General features: G+C 50.3%; 1 protein-coding gene across 1 annotated transcript; it reads left to right on the forward strand.

The window, feature by feature from the left end:
• Nucleotides 1-5,372: 5,372 nt before the first annotated feature.
• DISP2 (dispatched RND transporter family member 2) lies at nucleotides 5,373-16,979 on the forward strand. The gene is made up of 7 exons (XM_010173187.2): nucleotides 5,373-5,803; nucleotides 8,027-8,056; nucleotides 9,601-9,724; nucleotides 10,798-10,913; nucleotides 11,376-11,494; nucleotides 12,201-12,298; nucleotides 13,192-16,979. Exons 1-7 carry the CDS (start codon nucleotides 5,406-5,408, stop codon nucleotides 16,603-16,605), a joined length of 4,299 nt encoding a protein of 1,432 aa, XP_010171489.2. The 5' UTR covers nucleotides 5,373-5,405; the 3' UTR covers nucleotides 16,606-16,979.
• The last annotated feature ends 771 nt before the right edge of the window (nucleotides 16,980-17,750 follow it).

The raw sequence follows: 17,750 nt of genomic DNA on the forward strand, positions 1-17,750 counted from the left end.
ATTTTATCCTGCAACACGGTGAGCGCTCCCCTCTGCAGCAACGGCTGAGCTATTGTCGGTGAAGCTCGGCGTGTGTCGGTGTCCTCACCGCGCCAGGCTACGGGCAAGGACGGTTTTCACTCCCGAGATCTCTCCTGCCAGACCCTGCAGCCCCCCCGGCCCCCCTGCGCCATATGCTCCCTGCCCGGGTGTCTGGAACCGGGCTGGCAGCCACGGGCAGGGCCATTTCTTCTGGAAATGTCAACAAGCCCATCATGACGGGCAAGGAGCCATCCCCAGATTTTGCAAGCACGTTAGACCAGAGGCAACAGATCTTCTGAGCTCTTCAGATTTTGTTTGACCAGAGCACACCCCGAGCTCAGCAGCACACAAATTCCTTCTGAAAGCCAAAGAGTCCCACTTCTGTCATCCTGACACAGGATATCTGTGCTGAGACATCCCCACCTGCCTGGGGGAACTAGCGGGGCAGTCACTCCTCTTCAGACAGCTCTGGAGATCTCAGCCAGAGGCAGATGTGCTTTTGGGTCTCGGTGCTCGCTGAGCAGCTGTTACACAACCCAGCCCTGGTGTGAATCGTTTAAACGTGGGTGTCAGTGGGGTTGGAGCTGTCGCTGAAGCCCTGGGAGCTCTGCTTCCCTGACTAACCCCTCCTCATTCAGACAGGTCTTCTGAAATGGATGCTGCAGCCTGGACAAGGGAAGTTGTAGAGAGGAGTTAAGCCACCTGAAACAGGTGGATTTTGAATTTCACTCTTGCTGCTCACTCAGGAATTAAAATCTATTGCAATGAAGGATGAGAAGATGATAGCTCTCTCCTCCTGAGGCGAGGCTCAAGGGTCAGCTCTCTAGTCCCCATCCTCTGCTCCCAGCCAGTGCTCTTCAGCATCAGTGCTCAGTCCTTCATCAGAAATACAGGTGTTTGAAAACACAGCCTGCCCTCTGGCCCCTTTCACACTGGGACAGCACCATGGTGGTTTCTTTTCCTTTCCCATTTCATTTCATTATTTTTTTTCCAAAACAAGGCTTAGCAAACATGATTTTACCAGCTGCCAGTGTAGCTGGAGCAAACTGCACCCAGCCCTGTCCTGGCCCTGTACACGGGTGGGACCTGGAGCCCGCTGTGCCCAGTTGTGTCCCATCACACACTCCTGTGCCCGCAGCAGCCGCCGCTGCCTGGGATAAGGGGAGGGCTGTTCAGAGGAGTCAATGGAAAGGAGGGTAAAACTCCACTTTCTTGGCAGACTCCGTGGGAAGCAGAGTTTTGCAGTCTCATTAATTTTTCATGATGATTTAACATCCTCGGGAGTCTCATTAGCACAAAGGCTGTAGGTCTTCCCAAGGATACGCGCTCTCCTGCTGGGCTGGAAAAGCGAAACGAGCAGCAACCACAGAGCGACTTGTCAGCGCGGGAGAACCTGGCCCAGGCTGAGGAGGAGAGGAATGGCTCGGGGGTGCCCGTCCCCCCCTAGAGAGGGGAGCGAGGTGAGGGGCTGGCAGTGAAACACAATGAGCCCTTCCCTCTTCTCTGGCAAAGGGCACTCTTGTCTCCTCAGAAAACACGAGCAAAGAAGCTCTTTTTCCTCGAGAGCTCCACGGCTGCTTTGCTGGTGGTGTGTCCAAAGAGAAAACCTCTCTTTATGCCATTTTAAACCCCCCTTTCTTAAAAAGTCCTTTACAGCTCTGAAAGAAAAAGCCATTGGTCTGGATGTAAGATGACCTATAGCACACGGCTTGAATTCAGAAAGAATTCAGATTTATTTTGTTTTCATTTGGGAAACCTTGTAGAGCTGCCAGGCAAACTCCACTTTGCTAGGGTAAGAAAAAGGGAAAGCAGATAAAACTGGCTGCTTTTTATGAATGGAATTTTGCAGTGCCTAGTGTCTAACTGAGCAAGGGCTCCTGGGGAACAAGTGCTCTGGTTATAGCCAAGACAGAGACTCTTGCCCTTCCTCTCACTGTTTCTGTTCCCCCTGGAGATCCTTCTGTCCACAGGAGGGGTTGTAGGTTGACTCAGGCATCAGTCACTCGGTAGGTGTTTCCCGCCTTTCACATGCAAAGTGATGCTTTCCTGATCCTCTCCTGAGGATGCAAAGGGTGAGATAATCCTCCTATTAAAACCAGTGCTATAGAAATGGTCTCGGGGATGAGGTGGAATGAGGCAGAACAATAAAGAAGCCCTTCCTTCAAAATCCCGAGGATTTTTGGCCCATTTCTCCTCTCTCAGAGACACACGTGCTCTGCTGCTGCCTGGCTCAGGGGGAAGCAGGACCAGAGATGTGCCACAGATCTGGCGTGGCTGAGGGAAGGGAAGGTGACCCCACGCTGTCATCTCCTTGTCCCACAAACCTTCCTGGTGGAGCTCGGCTCCGTGTGCTGGCAGAGTGAAGCTGTGCCCAGGGGGAAGGAGCCAGGGGCAGGCAGCTGACACGTGCTCCCAGCAAACACTCTTGCTGGGGCTCTGCTGCCGAGGCTGGCGGGGAGGTGGGCAGCTAAAGCCACGTCCTGCTGACACCTCCTGAGGATGCAGCAGGATGCTGGTCTCCGGGGCAGGGAGACAGCCTGCTCACAGAGCCTGCAGTGCCTACCACTGCCCCATGGCCCGGCAGAGCTGGAACAGCACAGAGCTGTCTCCTTAGAAATCCTGACCTTATCCGGCCTGTTCTCCTGTGGGAAGAAGCTTTTGTCCCTTTGCTGGCTCCCCCACGTGAAGGAGGCTCCTGTGCCCTGCTACTCCTCTCAGAACAGCTCTGCTGGGCTCAGAGTGACTCGGGCAGTTTCAGAAATTGCATTATTACACTGTCTAGACATCTCCAGGGAGGAGATGGGGAAGCAAATAGAGTGAGAAACTCCACTCATTGCCGTGGGTAACAGGAGCAGTTAGATCCTGTCTGTCCCGTGCCCTACACCTCCCTGTCCTCTCTTTTCCCAGCTTCTCTCTGGTTGCATCCAGCTCAGCTTGAAGAAGAACATGGAGACTGTCAGGGAGCCTCTGGAGGCTTTTCTGTGGCTGAGAGACCATTTCTGCCCCCCCACTCCCAAAGATGTCTAATATCTGACACTGCCCAGCCTGGGAATGAACACTGAAAACCCCGTTTCTCTTCCCCTGACGTTAGCCCTCATTAGTGTCAGCGTGGCAGGGGCCAGGGCAGTGCTCTGCCCGCCTCTTCTCCTGCTTGGCAGTAAACAGGTGACAGAAACTCCTCCACAACCATTTTTCTAGCATAGTTCAGGGTCCTGCAGGCCCAGAAAAGTCATAGTGACGTGTCTGCAGGCAAACAAGGGCCAGGCACATCCCTGGCGCAGACCTGGGCACGTCAGACGCTCAGCCAGCAGCACTGTGGCTAATTGGGGAGCGCAGCGAGCGGAGACTGGAGTTCTGCAGAACTGCCAGCAGTGATTATCCAAACCCATCATTATCTGCGAGCTCCAGGTTTCCCTGGAGATTTTGGATAACCAAGGTCACATTGTCATGGAGTTGGAGAGGGTGACTGACAGAACTGTAATTGTTTAGTCTGAAAAGGAGATAATGAAGAAGAGTCACGAGTGAGTGATTTGAACTAGCCAAAGTTATTCTCCAAGATGAAGTCACGGAGCAGGCAGGGGACTGAGTTAGGAGACAACACGCGGGGGAAGAACGGAGCTTGACTGTATCTCACAGCAAAGATGGAAAACAAGAAGAAAAGGCTTTCATGTGAAATATTGGAATCCAATATATTAACGTATGTGCATAAGAACAGGAGGCAATCTGTGATAGCCAAGCGTTTCTCATCTGCTCTCCTCACCAGGAGGTTTTGTAGCTGAAGGGTTTTTGGAGGAGGAATTTTTCATTCCCTGCTTCCTGCATCTCCCTGACCATCTTCAAAGTGTGTTTTGTGACAGCCTCTTTGTTCTGCCCGGTGTTACACACGCACCGCCAGACGAGGCAGACGTGGCAGCGCAGCCACCAGACTAATTGAGTGATGAAGAGCCTGCAGTGCCCACCTCCCCTGCAGATCCAGCAGCTTCAATGAGAAAGGATTTTGTTTTTTTCTGGACACAAATAGAGTTACAGGTGTGGGAACACCAAAAGCACAAGCTGTCGGTGCAGCAGCGTCTCTGAATTATTACGCATTGTAGGAAACCATCACCTCTTTAAAGTGTACAAAAATCAGGAAAAGCAACGGGAGGATCGAGGTAGAGGGAAAAGAGCAACTCAGAGGCATCAAGAAGCTCAGCTGTAGACACCATGGCACGTGCTCTGGACCAGACACCACTGGTGGTTCCATACTGTGCTTTCTGTTCAAGCTCCAGATAACACAGTGCTGCTGAGACTCTGACACCTTGACCAGCTGCATCTCTCAGGGCAGCAATTCCTACAGCACTTTTGGGGGCAGTACGGCCTCAGTCTGTTGTGTGTGAGGGGTTTTTGGTGTCACACAGACTAACCAGCCCCTCGATGTATCATTCAAGCTTTCTCCAAGCTAGCAAAGTCTCTCAGGCTCCATAAATCAAGAACTGTAGGCATGAAATAATTTTTAAAATTCATGGGAGAGAGGAAAGCATCTCCTGCAGAGAGCTCATTACCTGGGAACTGAACTCTGCAAATGTTTTGTCTCAGTAAATTGAGCAGTTAGAGGAAAGTCATGCTTCAAAGGATCTTGAGAGATCCTAGCCCATCCCCTTCCTACACACCAAGACCAATGATATGTTGCTGTCATCCCTGGGAGATGTGTGTCTCCCTTTAGTGACCCTGAGGAGCCCGGTGGAGTCTGCAGGAGATGGGAGCTGTCAGGGCATGTGCCAGGCTGGAGGCTGAAGTCCCTTTTACACCGTCACAGCCACCAGGTTCACTCTTCAGTTCTTTTAGTGCCAGGGATGATTCACTCTCCTACTTTCCCACCATGGAGCAGAGCCAGTCCCTCTGCAGAGCAATCAAACAAATTCATCTTCCCAAGAAGTGCAGATAATTGTCTCCTTCACATGCAGTCCCGTGGTGTCCATTTCCCCAGATCTCTGTAGTCACCCTCACCCTGCGGTCCTGAGTTGTGACCCTGCTGTCACCACCAGCCAGCTCGTTCTGCCCCCTCCCCAGGGAAATATCTTGGAGAAATGTTTGAGGGGATGTTACCCAAGTTTTCAACATTTTGGAGCAACACACACAAGGATGGGATGGATTCTCCTTCAGCTGGGATCCCCACGTGAGGCAGGGGTGTCTTTACAAAGAGCATAATCCAGCTCAGCCCTGAGTTTGGCTCTTGGTACAGCAAATAGAGGGTGGGTTTCACACCTCGTGTTCTGTGGGAGAGTCTCCAGCTTGCAGGATGCGATTCTCCTGTGTAGCCTCACTACTGCTTTGCTCTTTACTGCACCTTCCTTTTTTCTCACAGAGAAAAACAAAATGCAGGACCTTGCCAGACCTGTCTTGCCATGCCAGAGATAGGGAACACCGAGCTCAGCTACAGTGGCACTTCCTGGGAAAGAATCTGCCCCGTCCATCACTGCCCCATTCCCGCATCCCCCAGGCTGGGGGGAGACCACCTGCCCTCCTCCAGCCACACGCTTGGGCCAGTCTCCAGCCAGTCCAACGGGCAGGTGCCATCGAGCTCCCAGGACTCGCAGCAGCATCACCTGTATTACCCCTCGGAGCCTGGTGGCAGCTATGGGCTGCCCCCGCTCCCCGGGCACGGCGAGAGGTCTGTGTTGTGTTCCCACCTTTCCAGCGGTGACCCCGCGCCAGCTTCCCACCACGAGGCCTCAGAACCCCCCTGGAAGCAGTGGTCCCCCGGGCAGCGGCGGCCGGTGCAGCATCACGTTGTGACCGTCAGGTAAGAGGCACACGGAGGGCGGCTCAGGGGCTTTCAAAAGCATCTCCTGAGAAGGGTCTGAGTGGGGATGCAGGAAACATGGGCTGGTCTGCAGCTTGGGACAGCAGCTGCCCCAGGGTGCATGGAGGGATCCTGTCTGCTCTCGGGCTGTACTGAGCTGCCATTCCCACACCAGGAGAGGCAGGATTTGCTTCTCAGGGTGACTCGCTGGGTAAAGCCAAGGTCACTCAGTCGCTCCTAGATGATGCAACTCTGATTATCCCCATCTTCTGTGGTCTTTGTATTTTCTCCTTCTGCTCTGCAAGACATCCAGCTGGCTAATCCTTCATCTTGGCAGAGTTCCTCAGTGATAAGAGCAGAGTTAATTTCTTTTTCTGCCCCCACCAAAGCTGCTGCCTGTAAGGGAGAGGCAGCAGAGGGCAAGCACTGGCCACAGCTGAGCAGCGAGAAATACAAAAGTGGGGAAGTTTATTTGTTTTTCCAGGTTGGGCAGCAACAAGGGTGTAAATTCTGTATTGTCCATGACAGATTTGGGCAAAGTCCATTTGTGTGCAGAGCGCCCCAGGGACCTGCTTGGGTGGTGGATGTTTCTTGGGCAGTGCTGTAAGGATGTGTCCAGGATGAGCTTCCCCAGCAGCCTCTGCCCCTTCCAGCCAGCACCACCCATCCTTGCTGCCCATGCCTTTGGAGTCCACTCTGGCACTAAGGCCCGTGATCCCTCTGCCACCGCAGCAGCAGCCACCAAAGTCCAGTAAAAACCAGCCCAGGATTCCTTCCCCGCCTCATACAAAGGCACAAAAGCCCTTTTCGGGCTCATTTTGCAGCCATTACAGAGGGTTGAATTCGCTTGTGTTTGCAGCGCAGAGCAACTGCGGGCAGAGGAGCAGAGCCTGGATCCTGCCCAGCTCAAACACTGTCACCTGCGTTCTCCTCGACAGGACAGCTAAGTAGGAAGCACAGCTGGACTGCAAATCCCTGGCAGAACCTGTGGCACTAGCAGACAGAACAGTGATAACACAATAATGCTAGAATGGGGGTTTAATCCAAGCAAATCTGCTCGAGGAGCTGTTGGGAGAGAATTATCACAGGATGGGCAGTGTGCTGCCAGAGAGACCTCTCTGTCATAATCTGCTGAGGGTTTGTCTTTGCCCCCCTCTCTCCCAAATCTACGATGAGGAAAACACAGCACTACCAGTGACTCTTCCACGGGGAACTCTCCCCCGTTGCTTTTCCATTCCTTCCATTCACAACAACCTGCCAGGAAGGATGAGCTGCCACAGGGGCCCCAGCCGGCAGCCCGGGATGGAGCAGGGACCCAGGGCCACCTGCCCCATGCAGATCTCAGAGCAGTGGCACCTTCTCCCCATTTAAGCCAAGAGCGTAGGTGGAGGGTGAAGGGAGGAGGAGGCACTGGCTGAGCTGAGCTGGGCACGGCCGCGAGGGAGGAGGAAGCCACAGCTGGGAGCAGTTCAGTGGAAGCTGCGTTGGAACCCAAGGCCATGTCAGGCTGGGATGTATTTCAAGGGGACACTTGAGTGGGAATGGAGAGCAGAATGAAAGGTCCTTCAGATGGTGACCACTGAGGATGTCAGTGGAATTGCCTTCAGGGATTCATTACCAAAGGTGACCTGGGATGCCCCGGGGAAGGCTTCTTTATTTCATTCCTCAGAGCCAGAGAAGCTGTGGCTGCTCCTCCCTGGAAGTGTTCAAGGCCAGGTTGGATGAGGCTTTGAGCAACCTGGTCTAGTGGAAGGTGTCCCTGCTGATGGCAGGGGGGTTGGGACTGGATGAGCTTTAAGGTCCCTTCCCACCCAAACCAGTCTGGGGTTCTGTGCCTCCTGCACTGCTAGCCCAGCTGATGACATTTAATGAAGGGATGTGCTCTTGTCAAGAAACAATTTAAAAATTCAGTAGGAAAGTGTTTAAAACAGCCGGATTGTCAGGGACAGAGCTGCAGTGTGATTTCTGTGGGATTACACTGCTCATCACTTTCTACAGGTTTTTCTTAGAGGGGCAAAAATGAGGAGTGACTACGTGTCTGCCCATCCTCTTTGGCTGAAATGCCAGTGGGAGAGGAAGAGACTCTGTAATTCATTAGGCTAATTAACGCAGTGCCAGCACTCTGGTGCTTTACAGCCCTGACAGGGTCACCTCGCTCGTTAGCAGCGCTGGGCTTCCTAGGAAAATAAGAAATGAATGTATCTTTCTTTTTCTTGTCTGCAGACATGACAAAGCTTTCAGGATGCCAAAAAGGTACGTGGAACACAAACAGCTTCCTGTCCTCCCAGCCCCTGATCGCTGCTCTCCCACCCTGGGGACACAGAGTGTTCTCCTGGGGACACCCCCAGCTCCAGGGGCAGGTCAGTGCTCCCCCCCTGGGGCTGCCCATCTGCTGGGAACGTCTCCGTGTGCCTGTGAGATCCATTTAACCCGCGTGAACCAAGGGTGACACTGGCCTGAGAGGTGCTCCTGGGGCAGCTGCCTGCCTCTAGTCCATACAACTACTTCATACTAATCCTATCTGTATGTGTGTACACACATGTCTCTCCCTATAGCATTAACCCAGCTTGGCCCAGCAGAGGAGCAGTCAGGAGGATAGCTCACCATGAAATAAGCCACTTTTTCAAAAGACAGAGGATTTTTAATGCATTTCTCAAAATTACAATGATTTGATTGCTTTCAACTTCTATTTAAAGCTGATTTTCGTGAGCTAGTTTTCCTGGAAGGTTTAGTTTAGTATCTCCCATTGTCAGATACTGCAGCTGATTCTTTTTTTTCTTCTTCTTTTTTCCCCTCTGGTAATTGGACATGGAATCACCCAAAGCAGCCTCCAGAAATTCGGTGCACTAGCTAACACACCAAGGGCAATTTCTGTTCATTTCCATAGCAAAGAATTCATCTATGAAAAAAACCACTTGATAAGGCAGTCTGAAATGGAAAATAATACCAGGCCTGGGCAGAAGTGATGTGAAAAGGTGTCTGAAGGGCTCGGGAGGGTTTCTAGTGATGAGGATCAGCTGCATTATTTGACTCAGTGAAGTTGGAGGTGAGGGGCGAATGACCAGGCAGGCAGGAACATCACACCTCGCGCCTGATACGGGCTGGTGCAGCTGCTCTGAAGTTCATAAATATTTCACTTCCCCCTGAAGCTCAAATATTTGTCAACTGTTGTTGAACACAGAACGTTTTCTATTTCAGAAATACACCAGAATACAGAAGAACCACCTAGAACCTGCCAAACCAGAGCAGGAACCCGTTCTGATATCTTATATCTTAACAGATATTTTTTGAGGAAGAGAAAAATCTTGATGCAGTAAAACCTGAACTGACTCTTTGGGTTTCAGAAAAGTCCAAAGACTTCTCCAGGTCCCCAGGCTGAACATCTGCAGGGCAAACTGCTCAGCAGCTACCAGCTCACATTGCACAACGGTGGGGAAAAAGGGAAGAAGCTCTTTTAAAATGCAATCTTTTAAGTGAAACATTTAAAGCTTCATTCTGCCCCAAGATGCAGGAGCCTGGTTTTCATTATTTCTGACTGAAAAAGCAGGAAAATGTAGGGAGGCAAAATGTAATTACCCGTGTTAATTAGAACTGCCTGCAAAGATCCAGTTGGAGGTACACTATGTTCATTGGTAGCTGTACCAGAGCCTCTAAGCATCTTGATAAATAAACCCTCAAACCAGACACCCTGATTCTTTGACTCCCTCTGACTCACGCCGCGTGGGCCCAGCAGCAGGTTTCCCCTAACAGCACACGTGCTTTAACCGCTGCCTTCTTCCCTCTCCTGTTGGTTCCAGTTACTCTCAGCTGATGGCAGAGTGGCCCGTAGCTGTCCTGGTGCTGTGCTCGGTGACGGCTGTGGTGTGCACTCTAGCTGGCCTGCTGGTTGGAAATCTGCCTGATTTCTCAGAACCCTTAATGGTAAGTCACTACAGATGATACATCAACATGAACATCGGGAAATCCATGGGCCAACCAGTGATATGTTCTTCCTGCCATATAAAATGAGCCTGTGCTGCCTTCCTTCTCTGCAGAGGCGGTGAGGCAGGATGGCAAATCAAGGAGGACATTAAAGCCCGTAGGAAAAATGACCACATTGGTCTGCTGTCCTCAGCCCACACCTCACAGCGTGCAGCCAAAGCCAGATCCCTCAGGATGGACATCACGTGCCAGAATAATGTGCAGTATTTGCTGTTTCTCTGACACCACAGAGAGCACAGCCCATGCTGGTGGCAGCCACCAGCCCATCTCCCAGCAGCGCTGTGTATTCACACCAGTGCCCTCACCCTGGTGTGGAGACAGCACCAGTACAAACTGGGATTGCTCCATTTGCTGCCCTTCCACTGCTGGAAGGCTGGGGTTGCCCAAAGGGAGTAGGTAGGCTGGATGGAGACAGGGTGGAGGGTCTGGCTTTGGCTCCTGCAGCCTGTGTGAGGCTCTGGGAATGGAGAGGCTGCCCCGGTCTGAGCAGTGCTGCTCAGTGGCCTCTTTTCCGTTCAGGATCCCACATTGTCTAAAGTCATCCCTGTCCCTCGTTAATGGAATAATCCTGAGGAAATATGGACAGACAAGAGCCTGTCCAGGAGGAGGAAATTACTCCCATTTCTGTAAGTGACTGTTTTACTTGAAGAGGAGAAGAGTTATGAGATCAGGGAGAGAGAATTGTAGCCATCAGGAAAGGAAAGGAAAGGAAAGGAAAGGAAAGGAAAGGAAAGGAAAGGAAAGGAAAGGAAAGGAAAGGAAAGGAAAGGAAAGGAAAGGAAAGGAAAGGAAAGGAAAGGAAAGGAAAGGAAAGGAAAGGGTAGGAAAGGAAAGGAGAAACCCTTCTTTCTGACAGCTCTGGGATGCTGTATTTCCAGGGAAAACTCAACTTGTGTATCTCTCCAAGATGGAGTAATAATCTTGTATAGTTTCTGTGTCTAGGAGGAAGATTAAGGAAAGCTAAGCTAGACTAAAATGCAAGCTGATGATAAAACCCTTTTGCTTGGCTGCAGGGTTTCGAGCCACGAGACACTGACATTGGCAGAAAGCTCGTTGTGTGGAGGAATGTACAGAGCCACACAGGCTACAAGAAGACCTTTTCCCTTTCTCCATATGCCGAGAAGAAAAGGTATTTGAGTTTGGTTTGGGGGGTCTGGGGAAGATGTTGGCTGTAAAGTTGCAGATTCAATGTTCCAAGATATCTATGTGAATTACAATATACATGCTGTGCCTGAAAGCACCCAAGGGCCTGGAGAGTTAAAGTCTGTTTGCCTGCAGCGGACTTGGCTCCCTATTCTGGGAATGAGGAATTAGGCTCTAAACTCTTCAGGGATTTTCTTCCCTGTTTATCATGAAGAGTCTGCAGAGGTGACTCAGCAACCGGGATGCAGTTCTCACTTAAGTCTCAGAGCCCTAGAAAGGGGCACAGTCAACTCAAGAGTGAAAAGCTCTCATCCAAGCAATGCTCTTTTAAGGCTGTGACAACTCTTGTCGCTGCAGCAGCGTTAGGTGTGGCACCAGAGCCTTGTCACTGAGCCTAACTCCCAGCCAGCTGATCTCTACTTACACAGATAACCTGCTCTCTTGCTAGCTATGATGGCATGGGCATCAGCAGAGGACAGAAGGCAGCTCAGGGAGAACAAGAAGCGAGGACAAGGAGAATGGTGGAACAAATCTACGGAGCAGATGGTTTCTTTTGTGGCCCCCCAGGTGAGTGAAATCTCGATGGGGTAGTAAGTGTCACACACCCAGAACTCAACAGCACTTCATAACTGAGGGGTTAGAAAAGACTTCTTCTGAAATCATGGAGAAGAGTTGTTTCTTCTTAACTTTACCACACTTCTTTTGCCCTTTTTTTAGAAATATGCCCTAAAAGCACCAGTAAAAGGACTAAAATTTTCACCATTTATCCAAATCAAAAGTGAATGCTCTGAAAAAAATGGTACATGTCCCTCTCCCTCTCTGCTCCCACTCCCTCTCTGTTCCCACTCCCTCTCTGCTCCTTCTTTTCTTCTTGAGAAATGCATGTGGCAGTAAAGACTAGAGAGAAAAAAAGAGGAAAACTCCAAGACATCCAAAATTTGTCCCAAAACGGACACTAGTGAAAGAGGAACAGCATGCAGATATTTTTACTCCTTTCCCTGCCTCTACTCCACCTTTGAAACCAGCCAAACAGCAAACGCACAGGTCCTTCAGGTCCCTGTCTGAGCCCTCACCCCTCACTGTGCGGAGGAGCCAGATGCCAGCTTCCCTCCAGGGAGTCCTCCTCAGCAGCTGGACAAACAGCAATATATAGCTATACATCTATATATATTTATATAATTTTTTTTCTCTGCACAGAGTCTACTGCAGACAGCCTGGCCGATTCATCTTCATTACCTAATCATTTTAATTATTTTTTCCTTTTTTATTTCAGAAAAGAGCTATTCCCAGCTAGTATTTATGTCCACAGCTGCTGGGAGCTTATGGAACTTGCAAGCTATTCAGTCCATGTGTCAAATGGAACAAGATAAGGTCAGTAATGTCAGGAGGAACATACACACGTGCTGTCCCTTCTCTAGCTGAAAGGAAACCAGACAAAAATAACAGCATCTACAGGACAGGTTTCAGCCTAGAGGACTCCAAAGCATTGTAACCACTGAGCAATACACGGCTGGTTCCTGGCACTAGAGCCCAGCTGCAAAGTAGCAGCTGCCACTGAACGAGAGCAAACGGCCACGGAACAGGAGCAAACGGCCACTGAACGAGAGCTTGGCTCAGAAGCCAAAGGTGTCTGTCAGAAGCTGCTGAGAATTTTGGGCAGCAGAAGCTAATTACCAAAATGGAGCTGTCATCCTGGAGACTGCCACAGCCAGCTTTGCAAGTGGGAAGTTTAATTGCATTAGCTGTGTTCACCGTAGGATCAAATCAGATATATTTATATAAAATATAAATGATGGGCAGGGTTTGATTTTTGCAAAAGGCCAGAGTGTTCCGGGATCTGCAGTATTTGCAGTTTGGCACTGGGAGGATGGCGAGGTGAGGCTGGTGCACCCAGAGGGGGGATTGCTGCCTGGAGCAGGGAACAAACACCTGGGGCTGCGAGGTGGAGTGTGCAGAGAGGGTCTGACACACACACACACACACACACACACGAGGTGGAGTGTGCAGAGAGGGTCTGACACACACACACAATCCCAGACTGGTGGGGTGGGAAGGGACCTCAGGAGATCATCCAGTCCAACCCCCCTGACAAAGCACGTTCCCTACAGCAGGTTGCACAGGAAAGTGTCCAGGTGGGTTTGGAGCAGGTTCCCCACACCAGGTTGCACAGGAAAGTGTCCAGGTGGGTTTGAACATCTCCAGAGATGGAGACTCCACACCCTCCCTGGGCAGCCTGTCCCAGGGCTCCCTTGTCTGTTTTTCAGATACGCTCACACGTCCACTTCAGAGACCTCTGCCAGCGTACTGAGGCCAACGAGTGCTGCCCAAGCTGGTCCCTGGGGAACTACATTGCTGTCCTGTACAACAGGTCTTCGTGTTTGGAGATAACCCAAGGAGACATCTCCCATACTCTGGCCCTCCTTCGTGCCTGTGCTCCAGACTACCACAGAGGGATCCTCACTCCCTCCTGCATAGGTCCTGAGACCGCGCGACAGAAACACTCCCAGTGTGCCAAAGTCCCAGAAAAATGCACCCGTTTCAACGCCATTTACCAGCTTCTTCACTTCCTGGTGGACAGAGACTTTCTCAGTCCCCAGACGATGGAGTACCAAGTGCCATCTCTCAAATACAGCCTGCTGTTTCTGCCTACAAGGAAAGGTGCATCTATGATGGGGATCTACTTAGACAACCTTGAGTCCTGGGATCTGTTTGATAACTACACGTCTATCACTGGAATGGACCTGGGCCTTAAACAGAAACTATTCCAGCACTATCTTTTACTGGATACCAAGTATCCAGTCCTGGCAATATTAGCTATTTTTCTAAGCATTTCATTTTATTTACGCTCAGTCTTTATTACCTTGATGGTCCTGCTCGCTGTCGTCAGCTCTTTAATGATCTCCTACTTCTTGTACAAGGTGGCCTTCAGATTCACCTACTTCCCTTTTATAAACCTGACAGCAGTCATCGTTCTCAGCAGCATTTGTGCCAACCACACCTTTGTCTTCTTCGACCTCTGGAACCTCAGCAAGAACCAGAACCCTTCCGCTGGGCTTTCTCAGTGGGTGAGTCAAACCATGCACCATTTTGCGTATCTCATGCTGGCCTCTTGCTTCACGACGGGCGCTGCCTTCTACGCCAGCTACATCAGCAACATCATCGCCATCCGCTGCTTTGCTGTGTACATGGGCACCTCCGTGCTGGTCAGTCTGGTGTTCATGATGACCTGGCTTCCTTCTTCAGTCGTGCTGTATGAGCGCTACGTGGTAACCACCTGCATTTACAAGCCCGAAGACTACTGGAACAACAGCGGCCAGAAGAGAGCCGCTCTCTCCCTCCATTACATTCTCAGGGGTCTCCAGAACACGCTGTCTGAAACCTCCAAGCTCCTGTTTGAAAAGCTTCTGCCTTGTGGGGTCATCAAGTTTCGGTACATCTGGATCTGCTGGTTTGCTGCCTTAGCGATAGGAGGTGCCTACATTTCCTGTTCCAACCCAAAACTCAGACTCCCGACGCTCGAGACCTCGTCTGTCCAGGTGTTCAGACTGAGCCACCCCTTCGAGAGGTACGATTCCGAGTACTGCCACCAGTTCATGTTCGAGAGGCTGGAGCGCGGGGAAGGGCAGCGTATGCCTGTCACAATAGTCTGGGGTGTTCTGCCCGTGGATAATGGGGACCACTTCAATCCAAAAAGCAATGGCACCCTAGTGACAGACGTCACCTTCACAATCCAAAACCCTGACGCCCAGAAGTGGCTCCTCGAGTTCTGCCAAAAAGTGAAGAACAAAACTTTCTATTACCCTGACCCAGAGCAGAAATCTACCGTGTGCTTCATGGAGGAGTTCCTCAGGTGGATGGACAGTCGCCAGTGCTCCCAGCAAGACCACAGCTTCAACCTTTGCTGTAACCAGTTATCTTTCCCTTACGGGCGCGAAGTCTTTCTACACTGCATCAAAATGATGCTCCTGGAACAGGGCAGGGAAGGGGCAGAAACGTACGACCTGGGCCTCAGGTTTGACAGGGAGGGAAATCTCGCTGCCTTAGTGCTGCAGTTCCAAACTATTTATCACTATAGCTTCAACTACAGCAAAGCCAAACAATTCTACGAGGAAATCAACCTCTGGGTAACAGAGGAAATGAAAACTGCCCCCGTGGGGCTTCAGAACGGGTGGTTTACCAGTAAACTGGAGCTATACAACCTCCAGCACAGTCTCAGCACCGAAATGATGGTGGTCATGGGGCTCTCCATAGCCATTTCCTTCGTGGTGCTGCTGCTCACTACCTGGAATGTTCTCCTGAGCATTTTCTCTGTCACTGCCATCGCGGGCACTGTCCTGGTAACCATTGGCCTGTTGGTCCTCTTGGAGTGGCAGCTCAACGCAGTGGAGTCTCTCTTCATTTCAGCTGCAGTAGGTCTCTCCGTTGACTTTACCGTCAACTACTGCATCTCCTACCATCTGTGCCCCCATTCTGACCGCCTGAGCCGAGTGGCCTTTTCCCTGAAGCAGATGAGTTGTGCCACGGCCATGGCAGCTTCTGCTCTCTTCTCTGCAGGGGTCATTATGTTGCCTGCGACGGTCCTGTCCTACAGGAAGTTGGGGATATTCATCATGATGATCAAGTGTATCAGCTGTGGGTTTGCCAGCTTCTTTTTCCAGTCACTGTGCTGCTTCTTCGGCCCAGAGAAGAACTGTGGGCAGATCCTTTGGCCTTGTGCCCACACCATGAAAGACTATTCTGATGACTCTGGGCTGAATGGAAGCTTTGCCTGTGGAGGGAATGAGAAGCAAAACAGGTTGCGGAAGGTCCAGGAGTCCAACACTGCAAACGAGCAATATGAGCTCCAGCCTTTGTCCAGAAAACTCAGCGACAGTTTTGACAACAGCACTTCCACAAGCAAGCTGTCCAACCGCCCCTCAGTGCTCTCCGAAGACACACAAGTTGAAGACAACAGATGTCCCAGAACAGGAATGCACCACTCCCTTGAGAGACAGAATCTGCAGGAGACCCTTGGAGACCAGCAGGTTGCCCTCTGCCAGTGTCCTGCCTTGCAAACCTCTTCTCCATACAAGCACAGCAGCTCAGGAGCAGAAATTCACAGGGAGAGACTCTGCCAAGATTGTCGATGTCGAAAATATGGTCCGAAAGCCTGGGATGGGTCTGGGCTGGACTGTATCCAGCCGGCTGGCATGAAAGAAGAAGGGCAGCTCAATAAACCACAGCGCTCTAGTGACACTGCCCAGCAGCAGTCGGATTATACCTCAGACAACAGCCATCTCCCTGCTGCTGACATCTACAAAATTCACAGATGCCTTTGTTCTCTTGGCAGCTCCTTTGACATGCTCAACATCTCCAGTGAGACGTCGATTAGTGATTTTGAGCAAGGCCTAAAGCTCGCTGAGTCAGCCAGTTCTTGTCCTGATGTCTTAGAGCTGTCTGATTCGTACAGCCAGATGGAGAGAGGTTACTTGAATGGCAAGAGAGATACCCTGCGGCTGGACCTGAGGGAGACTGTCTTTGATATCTCTCCAGCAGCATCACAGCAGAACAGCTCTTCATGGAAAAATCGATTTGGATTGGGGAGCGAAGGTCCGGTTGTGTTACCCAACAGCCAACCAGACATGCCTGATGTTTGGATCAAACGATCTAGTGCACAAAGTTCTGGGTACAACAGTTGAAGCCTTGCAGAAAACAAAACTGTACTGCTAGAGAAAGGGGAAGTCGAAACCTCCTTGGAACTGTAAATATCAGTTTTTTCCTCCCACCTCTCCTAGAGCTGAGACTATTTCTTAGTATTTCAGCTGTGGAAATACCTGTGTTTTCACAGAACCAGCAAATCTGACACTAGTGAGAGGATGTGAGATCAACCTTGATGGAGTACAAGCCCTTTGACCTTCCAGTGTCTGGTGCCGTATTCACAGCTGTAGTGCAAAACTTAACGAGAAACCTGTTTTGTCATTTCCTACAAGGTGATTAGACTTTGTTTTCTTGTCAAGATTGCATAGGAGAGAAATAATGAGGTGAATCTCCCCAGATATTCCACAACAGAGAAAGAGAGCTCATGTAAAAAAAAAAAAAAAATCCCAAACCCACACCTATGAAAATCTAGATATCAAGTGAAAAGTGTATTGCTAATAAAAAAGAAAGTCTTTCATTTTCTCTGATCTGTGAAGTCCAGGTTCACAGATCTCATCAAAATAGTTCAGATATAAAAAATTCTCATCAAGACTTTTGAGCTGATATAGTCTCTTCCTGATCTTGGAGGAGGCTGCAGAATCTGTTTTCAATAACAATTTCAGTTTGTTTTATCAGAAGGAATTCTAGTACTGCCAAAGATTTTCGGTGCGAGATTTCCCCTTTGAGAAAAGTGTCCTCGTCCCCGCGGTGACTCGGGTGCTTTGTGTGTTGTCTTCATCGCTTGGTTCTGCCCGAGGCACTCCCCACAAACCTGGAACTTTTTAAAATTTGCAAATCTGGTGAATCTTGAATTTTACTTTTTTTTTTTTTTTTTTCCCCTCTACCAGAAACTACCAGGAAAACAAACACTTCCTTGCCTTTATCTGTTGAAAAAGAGAAAACATTCTCTGTCCAAGGTGACGTAAAATAAATGCTTATGACAAACTTTCCTAAACCTGAGTGATGCTTCATTTTCACCAAGAACACTGCAGTTCCTTTTGTTCATCTTTTAAGTGTCTAATATATGTTCCACTATAACCAGCAAAAGGAAAGTAGACATCTTAAAATGATTCGCTCCTCCTGACACCCACAGGCAATCTTCCCTGCTCTGCGGGAGACAGGCCAGGGCGGCCTGGTGTCAACTAGG

The sequence above is a fragment of the Antrostomus carolinensis genome, unplaced genomic scaffold, assembly GCF_000700745.2.
Source record: "Antrostomus carolinensis isolate BGI_N321 unplaced genomic scaffold, ASM70074v2 scaffold26988, whole genome shotgun sequence".
NCBI classification, from domain to species: domain Eukaryota; kingdom Metazoa; phylum Chordata; class Aves; order Caprimulgiformes; family Caprimulgidae; genus Antrostomus; species Antrostomus carolinensis.